This window comes from Bombina bombina, chromosome 3 (genome assembly GCF_027579735.1).
Source record: "Bombina bombina isolate aBomBom1 chromosome 3, aBomBom1.pri, whole genome shotgun sequence".
NCBI lineage: Eukaryota > Metazoa > Chordata > Amphibia > Anura > Bombinatoridae > Bombina > Bombina bombina.
The window spans coordinates 136431275-136451096 of NC_069501.1; the positions used below are offsets into that span (position 1 = coordinate 136431275).

At 43.0% G+C, this 19822-nt stretch overlaps 1 protein-coding gene across 1 annotated transcript in view; it reads right to left on the reverse strand.

The window, feature by feature from the left end:
- LOC128652247 (junctional adhesion molecule B) overlaps window positions 1-19822 on the reverse strand; it is a gene marked incomplete at its 5' end in the record, with an annotated part of 149434 nt that overhangs the window by 105414 nt on the left and 24198 nt on the right. Inside the window, 2 exons of the mRNA XM_053705184.1 lie at window positions 1641-1743; window positions 18630-18832. Coding sequence (XP_053561159.1) covers window positions 1641-1743; window positions 18630-18832 — 306 coding nt within the window. The remainder of the gene's footprint in view (window positions 1-1640; window positions 1744-18629; window positions 18833-19822) is intronic.

Here is a 19822-nt window from a genome sequence, read left to right on the forward strand (position 1 = left end):
ACTGAAGCTCTCCGTCCTCATGATCTGCATATTGTGACGCAGTATCAGACATGGCCCTTACAGCATCTGCGTGCTCTGTATTTCTCCTAACCCCAGAGCAATCGCGCTTGCCTCTTAATTCAGGCAACCTGGATAATACCTCTGACAGGGTATTATTCATGATTGCAGCCATGTCCTGCAAGGTAATCGCTATGGGCGTCCCTGATGTAATTGGCGCCATATTAGCGTGCATCCCCTGAGCGGGAGGCGAAGGGTCTGACACGTGGGGAGAGTTAGTCGGCATAACTTCCCCCTCGTCAGAATCTTCTGGTGATATTTCTTTTATAGTTAAAGACTGATCTTTACTGTTTAAGGTGAAATCAATACATTTAATACACATTCTCCTATGGGGCTCCACCATGGCTTTCAAACATAATGAACAAGTAGTTTCCTCTGTGTCAGACATGTTTAAACAGACTAGCAATGAGACTAGCAAGCTTGGAAAACACTTTAAACAAGTTTACAAGCAATATAAAAAACGTTACTGCACCTTTAAGAAACACACATTTTGTCAAAATTTGAAATAACAGTGAAAAAAGGCAGTTACACTAACAAAATTTTTACAGTGTATGTAACAAGTTAGCAGAGCATTGCACCCACTTGCAAATGGATGATTAACCCCTTAATACCCAAAACTGAATAATAAAAGACAAAAAAACGTTTTTTTTTGTTTTTTGTTTTTTTTTTCAAACAGTCACAACAACTGCCACAGCTCTACTGTGGCTTTTAACCTCCCTCAAAAACGACTTTGAAGCCTTTTGAGCCCTCCAGAGATGTCCTGGATCATGCAGAGGGAAGCTGAATGTCTCTGTCAGTATTTTTAGCTGCACAGAAAAGCACTAAAAAAGGCCCCTCCCACTCATATTACAACAGTGGAAAGCCTAAGGAAACTGTTACTAGGCAAAATTCAAGCCAGCCATGTGGAAAAAAACTAGGCCCCAATAAGTTTTATCACCAAATACATATAAAAACGATTAAACATGCCAGCAAACGTTTTATATTACATTTTTATAAGAGTATGTATCTCTGTTAATAAGCCTGATACCAGTCGCTATAACTGCATTTAAGGCTTTACTTACATTAGTTCGGTATCAGCAGCATTTTCTAGCAAATTCCATCCCTAGAAAAATATTAACTGCACATACCTTATTGCAGGAAAACCTGCACGCCATTCCCTCTCTGAAGTTACCTCACTCCTCAGAATATGTGAGAACAGCCATGGATCTTAGTTACTTCTGCTAAGATCATAGAAAACGCAGGCAGATTCTTCTTCTAAATACTGCCTGAGATAAACAGTACACTCCGGCACCATTTAAAAATAACAAACTTTTGATTGAAGAATAAACTAAGTATAAAACACCACACTCCTCTTACGACCTCCATCTTGGTTGAGGCTTGCAAGAGAATGACTGGGTATGAAAGTTAGGGGAGGAGCTATATAGCAGCTCTGCTGTGGGTGATCCTCTTGCAACTTCCTGTTGGGAAGGAGAATATCCCACAAGTAATGGATGATCCGTGGACCAAGAGAAATATGATTTATTCCAACATGTTCAAAATAATTACAGCTGTGTTAGTAATATCATGCGCTGTTATATACTTACCAACTTGCATACTTTTTGCAACACATCGCTGAGTCTTTCCAATCCCATTGCTGGCTTCACAGTAATATTCCCCTGTATCCATTTTGGCAACAGTACTGAATTGCTGGTTAGAAAGAGAAAATACATTATTATTAAACACATGTGTTATAAAATCTAAACAGATTGATAAAATTCAGCTAAAGTATTTCATGGTAATTAAATATAGAAATATTGACTGTAACATTTCTTTGACCTACTTATGGGTTTTCTTTTTATACAGACATAACAATAAAAACAACTTAAAGGAACAGAATGGTCAAAAACATAATTTATGCTTACCTGATAAATTTATTTCTCTTGTAGTGTGTTCAGTCCACGGGTCATCCATTACTTATGGGATATATTCTCCTTCCCAACAGGAAGTTGCAAGAGGATCACCCAAGCAGAGCTGCTATATAGCTCCTCCCCTCACATGTCATATCCAGTCATTCGACCGAAACAAGACGAAAAAGGAGAAACTATAGGGTGCAGTGGTGACTGGAGTTATAATTTAAAATTTAGAACCTGCCTCTAAAAAGACAGGGCGGGCCGTGGACTGAACACACTACAAGAGAAATAAATTTATCAGGTAAGCATAAATTATGTTTTCTCTTGTTAAGTGTGTTCAGTCCACGGGTCATCCATTACTTATGGGATACCAATACCAAAGCTAAAGTAAACGGATGATGGGAGGGACAAGGCAGGAACATTAAACAGAAGGAACCACTGCCTGTAGAACCTTTCTCCCAAAAACAGCCTCCGAAGAAGCAAAAGTGTCAAATTTGTAAAATTTGGAAAAAGTATGAAGTGAAGACCAAGTTGCAGCCTTGCAAATCTGTTCAACAGAGGCCTCATTCTTAAAGGCCCAGGTGGAAGCCACAGCTCTAGTGGAATGAGCTGTAATTCTTTCAGGAGGCTGCTGTCCAGCAGTCTCATAGGCTAAACGTATTATGCTACGAAGCCAAAAAGAGAGAGAGGTAGCCGAAGCCTTTTGACCTCTCCTCTGTCCAGAGTAAACGACAAACAGAGAAGAAGTTTGCCGAAAATCTTTAGTTGCCTGTAAGTAGAACTTCAGGGCACGGACCACGTCTAGATTATGCAAAAGACGTTCCTTCTTTGAAGAAGGATTAGGACATAATGATGGAACAACAATCTCTTGATTGATATTCCTGTTAGAAACAACCTTAGGTAAAAACCCAGGATTAGTACGCAGGACTACCTTGTCTGAATGAAAGATCAGATAAGGGGAATCGCAATGTAAGGCAGATAACTCAGAGACTCTTCGAGCTGAGGAAATAGCCATCAAAAACAGAACTTTCCAAGATAAAAGTTTAATATCAATGGAATGAAGGGGTTCAAACGGAACACCCTGAAGAACTTTAAGAACCAAGTTTAAGCTCCAAGGAGGAGCAACAGTTTAAAACACAGGTTTAATTCTAGTCAAAGCCTGACAAAAGGCCTGGACGTCTGGATTCTCCGCCAGACGCTTGTGTAAAACAATAGACAGAGCAGAAATCTGTCCCTTTAGTGAACTAGCGGATAAGCCCTTTTCTAAACCCTCTTGTAGAAAGGACAATATCCTAGGAATCCTAACCCTACTCCATGAGTAACTCTTGGATTCACACCAATATAAATATTTACGCCATATTTTATGGTAAATTTTTCTGGTAACAGGTTTCCGAGCCTGTATTAATGTATCAATAACCGAATCCGAAAACCCACGCTTTGATAGAATCAAGCGTTCAATTTCCAAGCAGTCAGCCTCAGAGAAATTAGGTTTGGATGGTTGAAAGGACCCTGAATTAGAAGGTCCTGCCTCAGGGGTAGAGACCATGGTGGACAGGACGACATGTCCACTAGGTCTGCATACAAGGTCCTGCGTGGCTACGCAGGCGCTATCAGAATCACAGATGCTCTCTTCTGTTTGATCCTGGCAATCAGTCGAGGTAGCAACGGAAAAGGTGGAAACACATAAGCTATGTTGAAAACCCAAGGGGCTGCTAGTGCATCTACCAGCACCGCACCCGGGTCCCTGGACCTGGATCCGTAACAAGGAAGCTTGGCGTTCTGGCGAGATGCCATGAGATCCAGATCCGGTTTGCCCCAACGATGAATCAGTTGAGCAAATACCTCCGGGTGAAGTTCCCACTCCCCCGGATGAAAAGTCTGGCGACTTAGAAAATCTGCCTCCCAGTTCTCCACGCCTGGGATGTAGATCGCTGACAGGTGGCAAGAGTGAGACTCTGCCCAGCGAATTATCTTCAAGACTTCCAACATCGCTAGGGAACTCCTGGTTCCCCCTTGATGATTGATGTAAGCCACAGTCGTGATGTTGTCCGACTGAAATCTGATGAACCTCAGTGTTGCTAACTGAGGCCAAGCTAGAAGAGCATTGGATATTGCTCTTAATTCTAGAATGTTTATCGGGAGGAGTTTCTCCTCCGGAGTCCATGATCCCTGAGCCTTCAGGGAGTTCCAGACTGCTCCCCAGCCTAGTAGGCTGGCATCTGTTGTTACAATCGTCCAATCTGGTCTGCGAAAAGTCATTCCTTTGGACAGATGAACCCGTGATAACCACCAGAGAAGAGAATCTCTGGTCTTCTGGTCCAGATTTAGCAAAGGGGACAGATCTGAGTAATCCCCGTTCCATTGACTTAGCATGCATAGTTGCAGCGGTCTGAGATGTAGGCGCACAAATGGCACTATGTCCATTGCCGCGACCATTAAGCCGATTACTTCCATGCACTGAGCTACTGATGGGCTTGGAATGGAGTGAAGGACACGACAAGCATTGAGAATCTTTGATAACCTGGACTCCGTCAGGTAAATCTTCATCTCTACAGAATCTATAAGAGTCCCTAGAAAAGGGACCCTTGTGAGTGGTAACAGAGAACTCTTTTCCACGTTCACTTTCCACCCATGCGACCTCAGAAATGCTAGAACTATCTCTGTATGAGACTTTGCCTTTTGAAAACTTGACGTTTGTATCAGAATGTCGTCTTGGTACGGAGCCACCGCTATGCCTCGTGGTCTTAGTACCGCCAGAAGTGAGCCCAGAACCTTTGTAAAAATTCTCGGGGCCGTAGCCGACCCGAAGGGAAGAGCTACAAACTGGTAATGCCTGTCTAGAAAGGCAAACCTTAGGTACCGATAATGATCTCTGTGAATTGGTATGTGAAGGTAGGCATCCTTTAAGTCCACTGTGGTCATATATTGACCCTCTTGGATCATGGGTAGGATGGTCCGAACGGTTTCCATGTTGAACGATGGAACCCTTAGGAATTTGTTTAAGATCTTTAAGTCTAAGATTGGTCTGAAGGTTCCCTCTTTTTTGGGAACCACAAACAGATTTGAATAAAACCCTTGCCCCTGTTCCGTTCGCGGAACTGGGTGGATCACTCCCATCACTAAGAGGTCTTGTACACATTGTAGAAATGCCTCTTTCTTTACTAGGTTTGTTGATAACCTTGACAGATGGAACCTCCCTTGTGGAGGAGAAGTTTTGAAATCCAGAAGGTATCCCTGAGATATAATCTCCAACGTCCAGGGATCCTGTACATCTCTTGCCCAAGCCTGGCAAAGAGAGAAAGTCTGCCCCCCACTAGATCCGTCTCCGGAAAGGGGGCCCTGTCTTCATGCTGTCTTAGGGGCGGAAGTAGGCTTTCTGGCCTGCTTGCCCTTTTTCCATGACTGGTTGCCTTTCCAACCCTGTCTGTAACAAGCAGTAGTTCCTTCCTGTTTTGGAGCGGAGGAAGTTGATGCTGCTCCTGCCTTGAAATTACGAAAGGCACGAAAATTAGACTGTTTGGCCTTTGATTTGGCCCTGTCCTGAGGAAGGGTGTGGCCCTTACCTCCAGTAATGTCAGCAATAATTTCCTTCAAGCCGGGCCCGAATAAGGTCTGCCCTTTGAAAGGAATGTTCAGTAGTTTAGACTTAGGAGTTACATCTGCTGACCAGGACTTAAGCCATAGCGCTCTGCGCGCCTGTATGGCGAATCCGGAATTCTTAGCCGTAAGTTTGGTTAAATGCACTACGGCATCCGAAACAAACACATTAGCCAGCTTAAGGGTTCTAAACTTGCTCAAAGACTCATCCAATGGTGCTGTGCGAATCGCCTCTTCCAAAGACTCAAACCAGAATGCCGCTGCAGAAGCGACAGGCGCAATGCATGCAAGAGGCTGTAATATAAAACCTTGTTGAACAAACATTTTCTTAAGGTAACCCTCTAATTTTTTATCCATTGGATCTGAGAAAGCACAGCTATCCTCTACCGGGATAGTGGTACGCTTGGCTAAAGTAGAAACTGCTCCCTCCACCTTAGGGACCGTCTGCCATAAGTCTCGTGTGGTGGCGTCTATAGGGAACATTTTTCTAAATATCGGAGGAGGGGAAAAAGGCACACCGGGTCTATCCCACTCCTTGCTAATAATCTCTGTAAGCCTCTTTGGTATAGGAAAAAACGTCAGTACACACCGGTACCGCATAGTATTTATCCAGCCTACATAATTTCTCTGGGATTGCCACCATGTCACAATCATTCAGAGCCGCTAACACCTCCCCTAGCAACACGCGGAGGTTCTCAAGCTTAAATTTAAAATTTGAAATTCCTGAATCCGGTCTCCCCGAATCAGAACCGTCACCCACAGAATGAAGCTCTCCGTCCTCATGTTCTGCAAATTGTGACGCAGTATCAGACATGGCTCTCGTGTCATCGGCGCGCTCTGTCCTTAATCCAGAGCTGTCGCGCTTGCCTCTTAACTCGGGCATATTGTATAATACTTCTTTCATAACATTAGCCATATCATGTAAAGTGATTTGTAAGGGCCTTGATGTACTTGGCGCCTCAATCTCACGCACCTCCCGAGCGGGAGACGAAGGTACTGACACGTGAGGAGAGTTAGACGGCATAACTTCCCCCTCGTTGTCTGGTGATAATTTCTTTATCGGTACAGATTGACTTTTATTCAAAGTAATATCAATACAATTGGTACACATATTTCTATTGGGCTCCACATCGGCTTTTAAACATAATGAACAAGCAGATTCCTCTGTATCAGACATGTTTAAACAGACTAGCAATGAAGCTAGCAAGCTTGGAAATTACTTTCAATAAGTTTACAAGCAATATAAAAAACGCTGCAGCGCTTTTTTAAAAACACAGTTGAATAACAAAGAACTAATTCAGTTATAGACAACAATTCTTTAAATGTATTAATTAGCAGAGGATTGCACCCGTTAGCAAAAAGGATGATTAACCCCTCAGTACCCAAAAAAACGGATATCAAATTAAGATTTAATGTTTTTATCACAGTCAAACACACTGTCACAGGTCTGCTGTGACTGATTACCTCCCTCAAAAACGAATTTTGAAGACCCCTGAGCTCTCTAGAGACGTCCTGGATCAAGGAGGAAGAAGCAGGAAGACTGTGCTAGAATTTTAACTGCGCAACAAGGCGCTAAAAAAGGCCCCTCCCACTCATTTACAACAGTGGGAGACCTGATATAACGGTTTCTATGCAGAAATATACGTTAGCCATGTGGAAAAAAATTCATGCCCAAAAGGATTTATCACCAAAGTACCTCACAAAACGAATAACATGCCAGTAAACGTTTTAAAAACAAACTTCTTTTAATGTCATGCAAAGTTATCACTAAGCCTGCTACCAGTCGCTTCCACTGCAGATAAGGCTTAAGCATTATTTCAGTATTAACAGTATTTTCTCAGTCAAATTCTAGTCCCTAGAAAATAACTCTACTGTGCATACATTTATCAGCCTGATACCAGTCACTACTACTGCATTAAAGGCTGTACTTACATCATACGGGTAACAGCAGTGTTTTCTTAGTCAATTCCATTCCCAGAAAAAATTGTACTGCACATACCTCATTTGCGGGGGACCCCGCATGCTATTCCCATGTTCTGAAGTTACCCCATTCCTCAGAATGTCGAGAACAGCCAGTGGATCTTAGTTACGCCTGCTAAGATCATAGAAAACGCAGGCAGTTTCTTCTTCCAAATACTGCCTGAGATAGAAAAACAGCACACTCCGGTGCCATTTAAAATAACAAACTTTTGATTGAAGAATAATTAAGTAAAAACTCCAACTCCTCTCGCGACCTCCTTCTTTGTTGAGGGTTGCAAGAGAATGACTGGATATGACATGTGAGGGGAGGAGCTATATAGCAGCTCTGCTTGGGTGATCCTCTTGCAACTTCCTGTTGGGAAGGAGAATATATCCCATAAGTAATGGATGACCCGTGGACTGAACACACTTAACAAGAGAAATTGAAATGCGCACGTGTGTATTGCAATTTTAAATAGAAGCATTTTAGCTGAATGCTTCCATAAACAAAACTGCTTCTAGTAAAAGTTATTCAAACACCACACCTTCTCAGAGTCGGCAATACACACCACTGCAGCTCTCTGAGAAGGTGTGTTGTTCACGGACCCTCGCAGCATATGTGCGTATGATGCTGAAAACAGTAATAACTTTTACTAGAAGCATTTTTGCTAATAGAACTGTATTAAGAAATGATTCTATTTAAAACCAAAATGCACACATGCACCTTTTCCTTTTTTATACTTTTCAATTCCTTTAAAATTTATTAAAGGGACAGTCAAGTCCAAAAAAAAACTTTCATGATTCAAATAGGGCATGTAATTTTAAACAACTTTCCAATGTACTTTTATCACCAATTTTGCTTTGTTCTCTTGGTATTCTTAGTTGAAAGCTAAACCTAGGAGGTTCATATGCTAAATTCTTAGACCTTGAAGGCCGCCTCTAATCTAAATGCATCTTGACAGTTTTTCACCACTAAAGGGCATTAGTTCATGTGTTTTATATAGATAACATTGAGCTCATGCACATGAATTTACCGAGGAGTGAGCACTGATTGGCTAAAATGCAAGTCTGTCAAAAGAACTGAAATAAGGGGCAGTCTGCAGAGGCTTAGATACAAGATAATCACAGAGGTAAAAAGTATATTAATATAACTGTGTTGGTTATGCAAAACTGGGGAATGGGTGATACAGGGATTATCTATCTTTTAAAACAACAAAAATTCTGGTGTTGACTGTCCCTTTAATAAATTATTTAAAAAATATAATATAAAAATACATGCACACCTTAGAGGGAACATGGCCACATGGGAGACCACATATAGTCCTTGGGACACTACTTCCCCCACCCCGCTTCCTTAACCCTTTGTTTACCGGATAATAACTAGCTAGAGAAATAGAGAGGGGGGAGAGAACAAAAGAGATGGGAAAGAGCTAAAGATAGGATAAGAGAGGGGAAAGAGCAAGAGAGGGGGAGATGGGGGGGAGGGCGGGGGAGATAGAGAGAGGGGGGAGAGAGAGGGGGAGAGAGAGAGAGGGGGGAGAGAGGGGGGGGAGAGAGAGAGAGTGGGGGAGAGAGAGAGGGGGAGAGAGCGCAAAAGAGAGGGGGGAGAAAGCGCAAAGAGAGGGAGGAGAGAGAGCGCAAAACAGAGGGGGAGAGAGAGAAAGCGCAAAAGAGAGGGGGAGAGAGAGAGAGCGCAAAAGAGAGGGGGGAGAGAGAGCGCAAAAGAGAGGGGGGAGAGAGAGCGCAAAAGAGAGGGGGAGAGAGAGAGCGCAAAAGAGACGGGGGAAAGAGAAAGCTCAAAAGAGAGGGGGAGAGAGCGCAAAAGAGAGGGGGAGAGAGAGAGCGCAAAAGAGAGGGGGGAGAGAGAGAGAGCGCAAAAGAGAGGGGGAGAGAGCGCAAAAGAGAGAGGGGAGAGAGAGAGCAAAAAGAGAGGGGGAGGGAGAGAGCACAAGGGGTGGGACCGCTGTACTGCAAAAAATGGCCAGTGTGAACGGGCTTTAGGACTAATAAAATATAAAAGACACCTTATAGTTACATTCACAGAGAGAGAAAGCGCAAAAGAGAGGGGGAGAGAGAGAGAGCGCAAAAGAGAGAGGAAGAGAGAGAGCGCAAAAGAGAGGGGGGAGAGAAAGCGCAAAAGAAAGGGGGAGAGAGAGCGCAAAAGAGAGGGGGAGAGAGAGAAAGTTCAAAAGAGAGGGGGAGAGAGCGCAAAAGAGAGGGGGAGAGAGCGCAAAAGAGAGGGGGGAGAGAGAGAGCGCAAAAGAGAGGGGGAGAGAGAGCAAAAAGAGAGGGGGAGGGAGAGAGCACAAGGGGTGGGACCGCTGTACTGCAAAAAATGGCCAGTGTGAACGGGCTTTAGGACTAGTAAAATATAAAAGACACCTTATAGTTACATTCACATACATTGAAGTAGTCCCATGTATCAGTCTGTGTATTAAATCATGCGTTCCTGAGTGAGCCGTCTCTGAGTGACCTGTGAAATGTAAAGACACGGTCCTAGAGAAGTATGTGTACACAACAAAGCTCTTGAGCTTGAAAAAAGTCTGTAGTGGGCTGAAACGTTGTTGCTCAATAGTATACTATTTTGTACTATTATTTGCCTTACAGTGTAGGTGCCACAGTTACAATCTGTATAATGCTTGGTAGAATCCAGCATGAACAATTCAATACACAACTGATATCCTTTATCTTGGAACTTACAACACCGGTTTTGAAGTTGGTGAACATGCTGCGCCCATAGACTTTATATACAGAGATTTATGCACTGGGAGATTCCTCTAACAGACAGCATGTGTTTCACAGCAGGACTGCGGATATCTTCAGTGTACAAAGTGCAATCTTTTTACAGTGTCTCCTGTGAGTAGTTCCTTTTTTGAGTGTGCTTTGTTGTTTACACGCACTTTACTAGGACCGTGTCTTTACATCTCACAGGTCACTCAGAGACGGCTCACTCAGGAATAGATGATTTAATACACAGACTGATACATGGGACTTTTTACTACTTCAGTGTATGTGAATGTAACTATATGGTGTCTTTTATTTGTTATATGTGATCATATGACTACTTTTTAGCAACTTTGTTTAATTAAATTTAACCCCTTAAGGACCAGGCATTTCAGACAAAAACTTCCCCAAAAGACCAGAGCATTTTTAGCATTTTTGCCATCACTACATTATAACAGAAATAGAGCCTTTTTTATATTTACCTATAAAAACTATATATATTTTTTTTAGTAGACAACCCAAAGTATTGATCTAGGCCCATTGTGGTATATTTCATGCCACCATTTCACTGTCAAATGCACTAAAAAAATAATTGTTAACTTTTTCACAATTTTAGGTTTCTCACTGAAATTATTTACCAACAGCTTGTGCAATCATGGCACAAACAGTTGTAAATGCATCTCTGGGATCCCCTTTGTTCAGAAATAACAGACATCTATGGCTTTGGCATTGCTTTTTGGTAATTAGAAGGCAGCTAAATGCTGCTGCGCACCACACTTGTATTATGCACAGCAGTGAAGGGGTTAATAAGGTAGCTTGTAGGGTTAGTTTTAGCTTTAATGTAGAGGTTAGCCTCCCACCTGACACTTCGCACCCCCTAATCCCTACCTGACCCGTCTCAAACAGCTCTCTTCCCTCCCCCACCCCCCAATGGTCACCCCCATCTTAAGTACTGGCAGACAGTCTGCCAGTATGCAGTTTTAAACTTTTTTTTAAAATGTATTTTCTTTTTCTTTTTAACATTTTCTTAAGTGTAGATTACCCCCTTACCTTCCCACCTCCCTGATCCCTCCCAAAAAGCTCTCTAACCCTCCCCCCCTCGCTTTCCCACCCTCTAAACCCACCTCCACTGAATAGTTCCCTCTCTCCTTCCTTCCCCCTCCCTGCCGCTCTGAAGATTTTTTTTCAGTGTAGCATATTGACCAAGGCTTTCACGCCCCCCTCCAGTGATGGGCCGCCCACCCGCCTCGTGGGGCATGCAGAAATAACGCGATCTAGCGAGATGACGGCAGAGAAAAGCCCAAGACTGCAGCGTCTTTAAGGGGATAAAAAGTTTTAACTTGATATATAACAGAATTTATGTTTACCTGATAAATTACTTTCTCCAACGGTGTGTCCGGTCCACGGCGTCATCCTTACTTGTGGGATATTCTCTTCCCCAACAGGAAATGGCAAAGAGCCCAGCAAAGCTGGTCACATGATCCCTCCTAGGCTCCGCCTACCCCAGTCATTCGACCGACGTTAAGGAGGAATATTTGCATAGGAGAAACCATATGGTACCGTGGTGACTGTAGTTAAAGAAAATAAATTATCAGACCTGATTAAAAAAACCAGGGCGGGCCGTGGACCGGACACACCGTTGGAGAAAGTAATTTATCAGGTAAACATAAATTCTGTTTTCTCCAACATAGGTGTGTCCGGTCCACGGCGTCATCCTTACTTGTGGGAACCAATACCAAAGCTTTAGGACACGGATGAAGGGAGGGAGCAAATCAGGTCACCTAAATGGAAGGCACCACGGCTTGCAAAACCTTTCTCCCAAAAATAGCCTCAGAAGAAGCAAAAGTATCAAACTTGTAAAATTTGGTAAAAGTGTGCAGTGAAGACCAAGTCGCTGCCCTACATATCTGATCAACAGAAGCCTCGTTCTTGAAGGCCCATGTGGAAGCCACAGCCCTAGTGGAATGAGCTGTGATTCTTTCGGGAGGCTGCCGTCCGGCAGTCTCGTAAGCCAATCTGAAGATGCTTTTAATCCAAAAAGAGAGAGAGGTAGAAGTTGCTTTTTGACCTCTCCTTTTACCAGAATAAACAACAAACAAGGAAGATGTTTGTCTAAAATCCTTTGTAGCATCTAAATAGAATCTTAGAGCGCGAACAACATCCAAATTGTGCAACAAACGTTCCTTCTTTGAAACTGGTTTCGGACACAGAGAAGGTACGATAATCTCCTGGTTAATGTTTTTGTTAGAAACAACTTTTGGAAGAAAACCAGGTTTAGTACGTAAAACCACCTTATCTGCATGGAACACCAGATAAGGAGGAGAACACTGCAGAGCAGATAATTCTGAAACTCTTCTAGCAGAAGAAATTGCAACTAAAAACAAAACTTTCCAAGATAATAACTTAATATCAACGGAATGCAAGGGTTCAAACGGAACCCCCTGAAGAACTGAAAGAACTAAATTGAGACTCCAAGGAGGAGTCAAAGGTTTGTAAACAGGCTTAATTCTAACCAGAGCCTGAACAAAGGCTTGAACATCTGGCACAGCAGCCAGTTTTTTGTGAAGTAACACCGACAAGGCAGAAATCTGTCCCTTCAGGGAACTTGCAGATAATCCTTTTTCCAATCCTTCTTGAAGGAAGGATAGAATCCTAGGAATCTTAACCTTGTCCCAAGAGAATCCTTTAGATTCACACCAACAGATATATTTTTTCCAAATTTTGTGGTAAATCTTTCTAGTTACAGGCTTTCTGGCCTGAACAAGAGTATCAATAACAGAATCTGAGAACCCTCGCTTCGATAAAATCAAGCGTTCAATCTCCAAGCAGTCAGCTGGAGTGAAACCAGATTCGGATGTTCGAACGGACCCTGAACAAGAAGGTCTCGTCTCAAAGGTAGCTTCCAAGGTGGAGCCGATGACATATTCACCAGATCTGCATACCAAGTCCTGCGTGGCCACGCAGGAGCTATCAAGATCACCGACGCCCTCTCCTGATTGATCCTGGCTACCAGCCTGGGGATGAGAGGAAACGGCGGGAACACATAAGCTAGTTTGAAGGTCCAAGGTGCTACTAGTGCATCCACTAGAGCCGCCTTGGGATCCCTGGATCTGGACCCGTAGCAAGGAACTTTGAAGTTCTGACGAGAGGCCATCAGATCCATGTCTGGAATGCCCCACAGCTGAGTGACTTGGGCAAAGATTTCCGGATGGAGTTCCCACTCCCCCGGATGCAATGTCTGACGACTCAGAAAATCCGCTTCCCAATTTTCCACTCCTGGGATGTGGATAGCAGACAGGTGGCAGGAGTGAGACTCCGCCCATAGAATGATTTTGGTCACTTCTTCCATCGCTAGGGAACTCCTTGTTCCCCCCTGATGGTTGATGTACGCAACAGTTGTCATGTTGTCTGATTGAAACCGTATGAACTTGGCCCTCGCTAGCTGAGGCCAAGCCTTGAGAGCATTGAATATCGCTCTCAGTTCCAGAATATTTATCGGTAGAAGAGATTCTTCCCGAGACCAAAGGCCCTGAGCTTTCAGGGATCCCCAGACCGCGCCCCAGCCCATCAGACTGGCGTCGGTCGTGACAATGACCCACTCTGGTCTGCGGAATGTCATCCCTTGTGACAGGTTGTCCAGGGACAGCCACCAACGGAGTGAGTCTCTGGTCCTCTGATTTACTTGTATCTTCGGAGACAAGTCTGTATAGTCCCCATTCCACTGACTGAGCATGCACAGTTGTAATGGTCTTAGATGAATGCGCGCAAAAGGAACTATGTCCATTGCCGCTACCATCAACCCGATCACTTCCATGCACTGAGCTATGGAAGGAAGAGGAACGGAATGAAGAATCCGACAAGAGTCTAGAAGCTTTGTTTTTCTGGCCTCTGTCAGAAAAATCCTCATTTCTAAGGAGTCTATTATTGTTCCCAAGAAGGGAACCCTTGTTGACGGGGATAGAGAACTCTTTTCCACGTTCACTTTCCATCCGTGAGATCTGAGAAAGGCCAGGACAATGTCCGTGTGAGCCTTTGCTTGAGGAAGGGACGACGCTTGAATCAGAATGTCGTCCAAGTAAGGTACTACAGCAATGCCCCTTGGTCTTAGCACAGCTAGAAGGGACCCTAGTACCTTTGTGAAAATCCTTGGAGCAGTGGCTAATCCGAAAGGAAGCGCCACGAACTGGTAATGTTTGTCCAGGAATGCGAACCTTAGGAACCGATGATGTTCCTTGTGGATAGGAATATGTAGATACGCATCCTTTAAATCCACCGTGGTCATGAATTGACCTTCCTGGATGGAAGGAAGAATAGTTCGAATGGTTTCCATCTTGAACGATGGAACCTTGAGAAACTTGTTTAAGATCTTGAGATCTAAGATTGGTCTGAACGTTCCCTCTTTTTTGGGAACTATGAACAGATTGGAGTAGAACCCCATCCCTTGTTCTCTTAATGGAACAGGATTAATCACTCCCATTTTTAACAGGTCTTCTACACAATGTAAGAATGCCTGTCTTTTTATGTGGTCTGAAGACAACTGAGACCTGTGGAACCTCCCCCTTGGGGGAAGTCCCTTGAATTCCAGAAGATAACCTTGGGAGACTATTTCTAGCGCCCAAGGATCCAGAACATCTCTTGCCCAAGCCTGAGCGAAGAGAGAGAGTCTGCCCCCCACCAGATCCGGTCCCGGATCGGGGGCCAACATTTCATGCTGTCTTGGTAGCAGTGGCAGGTTTCTTGGCCTGCTTTCCCTTGTTCCAGCCTTGCATTGGTCTCCAAGCTGGCTTGGCTTGAGAAGTATTACCCTCTTGCTTAGAGGACGTAGCACCTTGGGCTGGTCCGCTTCTACGAAAGGGACGAAAATTAGGTTTATTTTTTGCCTTGAAAGGCCGATCCTGAGGAAGGGCGTGGCCCTTACCCCCAGTGATATCAGAGATAATCTCTTTCAAGTCAGGGCCAAACAGCGTTTTCCCCTTGAAAGGAATGTTAAGTAGCTTGTTCTTGGAAGACGCATCAGCCGACCAAGATTTCAACCAAAGCGCTCTGCGCGCCACAATAGCAAACCCAGAATTCTTAGCCGCTAACCTAGCCAATTGCAAAGTGGCGTCTAGGGTGAAAGAATTAGCCAATTTGAGAGCATTGATTCAGTCCATAATCTCCTCCAAAGGAGGAGAATCACTATCGACCGCTCTTATCAGATCATCGAACCAGAAACATGCGGCTGTAGCGACAGGGACAATGCATGAAATTGGTTGTAGAAGGTAACCTTGCTGAACAAACATCTTTTTAAGCAAACCTTCTAATTTTTTATCCATAGGATCTTTGAAAGCACAACTATCCTCTATGGGTATAGTGGTGCGTTTGTTTAAAGTGGAAACCGCTCCCTCGACCTTGGGGACTGTCTGCCATAAGTCCTTTCTGGGGTCGACCATAGGAAACAATTTTTTAAATATGGGGGGAGGGACGAAAGGAATACCGGGCCTTTCCCATTCTTTATTAACAATGTCCGCCACCCGCTTGGGTATAGGAAAAGCTTCTGGGAGCCCCGGCACCTCTAGGAACTTGTCCATTTTACAAAGTTTCTCTGGGATGACCAACTTGTCACAATCATCCAGAGTGGATAATACCTCCTTAAGCAGAATGCGGAGATGTTCCAACTTAAATTTAAATGCAATCACATCAGGTTCAGCCTGTTGAGAAATGTTCCCTGAATCAGTAATTTCTCCCTCAGACAAAACCTCCCTGGCCCCATCAGACTGGGTTAGGGGCCCTTCAGAAATATTATTATCAGCGTCGTCATGCTCTTCAGTATCTAAAACAGAGCAGCCGCGCTTACGCTGATAAGTGTTCATTTTGGCTAAAATGTTTTTGACAGAATTATCCATTACAGCCGTTAATTGTTGCATAGTAAGGAGTATTGGCGCGCTAGATGTACTAGGGGCCTCCTGAGTGGGCAAGACTCGTGTAGACGAAGGAGGGAATGATGCAGTACCATGCTTACTCCCCTCACTTGAGGAATCATCTTGGGCATCATTGTCATTATCACATAAATCACATTTAGTTAAATGAATAGGAATTCTGGCTTCCCCACATTCAGAACACAGTCTATCTGGTAGTTCAGACATGTTAAACAGGCATAAACTTGATAACCAAGTACAAAAAACGTTTTAAAATAAAACCGTTACTGTCACTTTAAATTTTAAACTGAACACACTTTATTACTGCAATTGCGAAAAAACATGAAGGAATTGTTCAAAATTCACCAAATTTTCACCACAGTGTCTTAAAGCCTTAAAAGTATTGCACACCAAATTTGGAAGCTTTAACCCTTAAAATAACGGAACCGGAGCCGTTTTGAACTTTAACCCCTTTACAGTCCCTGGTATCTGCTTTGCTGAGACCCAACCAAGCCCAAAGGGGAATACGATACCAAATGACGCCTTCAGAAAGTCTTTTCTAAGTATCAGAGCTCCTCTCACATGCGACTGCATGCCATGCCTCTCAAAAACAAGTGCGCAACACCGGCGCGAAAATGAGGCTCTGCTTATGCTTTGGGAAAGCCCCTAAAGAATAAGGTGTCTAAAACAGTGCCTGCCGATATTATTATATCAAAATACCCAGATAAAATGATTCCTCAAGGCTAAATATGTGTTAATAATGAATCGATTTAGCCCAGAAAAAGTCTACAGTTTTAATAAGCCCTTGTGAAGCCCTTATTTACGATCGTAATAAACATGGCTTACCGGATCCCATAGGGAAAATGACAGCTTCCAGCATTACATCGTCTTGTTAGAATGTGTCATACCTCAAGCAGCAAGAGACTGCACACTGTTCCCCCAACTGAAGTTAATTGCTCTCAACAGTCCTGTGTGGAACAGCCATGGATTTTAGTGACGGTTGCTAAAATCATTTTCCTCATACAAACAGAAATCTTCATCTCTTTTCTGTTTCTGAGTAAATAGTACATACCAGCACTATTTCAAAATAACAAACTCTTGATTGAATAATAAAAACTACAGTTAAACACTAAAAAACTCTAAGCCATCTCCGTGGAGATGTTGCCTGTACAACGGCAAAGAGAATGACTGGGGTAGGCGGAGCCTAGGAGGGATCATGTGACCAGCTTTGCTGGGCTCTTTGCCATTTCCTGTTGGGGAAGAGAATATCCCACAAGTAAGGATGACGCCGTGGACCGGACACACCTATGTTGGAGAAATTAAGTACTTTTCTTTAGCCCTGAAGAGCGCAGTGGTTTATAGTTTGTACCAGGAGTGAGGTTATAAGAATATGCAATGTACATCCTGTATTGTGTTTATGGTATCAGGGGGTGTAATATATAGTGTTATTACAGGGATTGGGCCATACAGGGGGCAGGGCATATAAGAGGAGAGAAATAAGGGGGCTGAGCTGATGGGGACCCATAAATTTCATTTGCCCTGGGCCCCGCAAATGCTAAGGGTGGCCCTGGTTCTAACTCTTCTGATAGGTTCATCTTTTAAAAGACTGATAAAAATGGTGCAATTACAAGGTGTTTCCCTTTAACTTAAAGGGACATGAAACCCACATTTTTTTTCTTTCATGATTTAGAAAGAGCATTCAATTTTAAACAACTTTCTAATTTACTTCTATTATCTAATTGTTTTTGTTCTCTTGATATCCTTTGGTAAAAAGCATATCTAGATATGCACAGTAGCTGCTGAATGGTGGATGCAGATAGCTACCTCGTGTGATTACTAATTCTTCAACAAAGGATATCAAAATAATGAAGCAAATTAGATAATAGAAGAAATTGGAATGTTGTTTAAAATTGTATAGTGCAACAGAGCGCACTCTCACCATCCATACAACAACCAGGGTGCAGGCAAAAGTCCTGAATATTTCACAACAAGGCTTGCGCTCACTGGATTTTTAATGTTAGGTCTGATGAAGGGGTGAGATCCCCGAAACGTCACTGATATGATTTAATGATTAGTGCACAATAAAGCACATTAAGATTCCAGTGAGTCTTTTTGTTATATATATATATATATATATATATATATATATCCTTACTGACTAGTGGAGAAGGACACACATCTAGAAGTATGATAGGAAAGCATTTATTTATTTAGGGATATTTATTTAGGGATAAGAATGTTTTTTGTTTTTTTTTAAATTAAAATATAAAACAAAACTGAAATACATTTTAAAGTTCCCACATTTAGATGAAACAAAAGATAAAGGTGACCACAGTAAACCTTTAAACTATTAACTAAGATTTTTGAACAACATTAAAGCTAATAAACAGTCTAACAATTTGATCTCAACACAAATTATCCACTTACACATAAACACCACTATTTATGGGGACAGATTATTTTGGATTTATCATGTGCAAAGATTCCTGGTGTCATTTTCACTTACCAAAGTGCCTGAGATTTTATTCAGTGTATAAGACGAATTTGTAACCCTGGCATTCGGGGCTGGGTTTTCTAATAAAGGAACTCCATTCTTAAACCACTTGTACTCTGAAGCTGGGGAGCCTTCATTTTCCCAACATTTAAGTTCAACTGATGAGCCGCTCATGGCTGAGCTGGGAATATCACATACAGGGACACTCGGGGCCACTGTTTATAAAAAACAATAAACAATATTCACATTTAAAAGAATTATGCAAAATGCGTTTAAATAAAAAACAGAATTTATGTTTACCTGATAAATTTCTTTCTCCAACGGTGTGTCCGGTCCACGGCGTCATCCTTACTTGTGGGATATTCTCTTCCCCAACAGGAAATGGCAAAGAGCCCAGCAAAGCTGGTCACATGATCCCTCCTAGGCTCCGCCTACCCCAGTCATTCGACCGACGTTAAGGAGGAATATTTGCATAGGAGAAACCATATGTTACCGTGGTGACTGTAGTTAAAGAAAATAAATTATCAGACCTGATTAAAAAAACCAGGGCGGGCCGTGGACCGGACACACCGTTGGAGAAAGAAATTTATCAGGTAAACATAAATTCTGTTTTCTCCAACATAGGTGTGTCCGGTCCACGGCGTCATCCTTACTTGTGGGAACCAATACCAAAGCTTTAGGACACGGATGAAGGGAGGGAGCAAATCAGGTCACCTAAATGGAAGGCACCACGGCTTGCAAAACCTTTCTCCCAAAAATAGCCTCAGAAGAAGCAAAAGTATCAAATTTGTAAAATTTAGAAAAAGTGTGCAGTGAAGACCAAGTCGCTGCCTTACATATCTGATCAACAGAAGCCTCGTTCTTGAAGGCCCATGTGGAAGCCACAGCCCTAGTGGAGTGAGCTGTGATTCTTTCAGGAGGCTGCCGTCCGGCAGTCTCATAAGCCAATCGGATAATGCTTTTAATCCAGAAGGAGAGAGAGGTAGAAGTTGCTTTTTGACCTCTCCGTTTACCAGAATAAACAACAAACAAAGACAAAGTTTGTCTGAAATCCTTAGTAGCTGCAAAGTAAAATTTGAGAGCACGAACTACATCCAAGTTGTGCAACAAACGTTCCTTCTTTGAAACTGGATTAGGACACAAAGAAGGCACAATTATCTCCTGGTTAATGTTTTTGTTAGAAACAACTTTTGGAAGAAAACCAG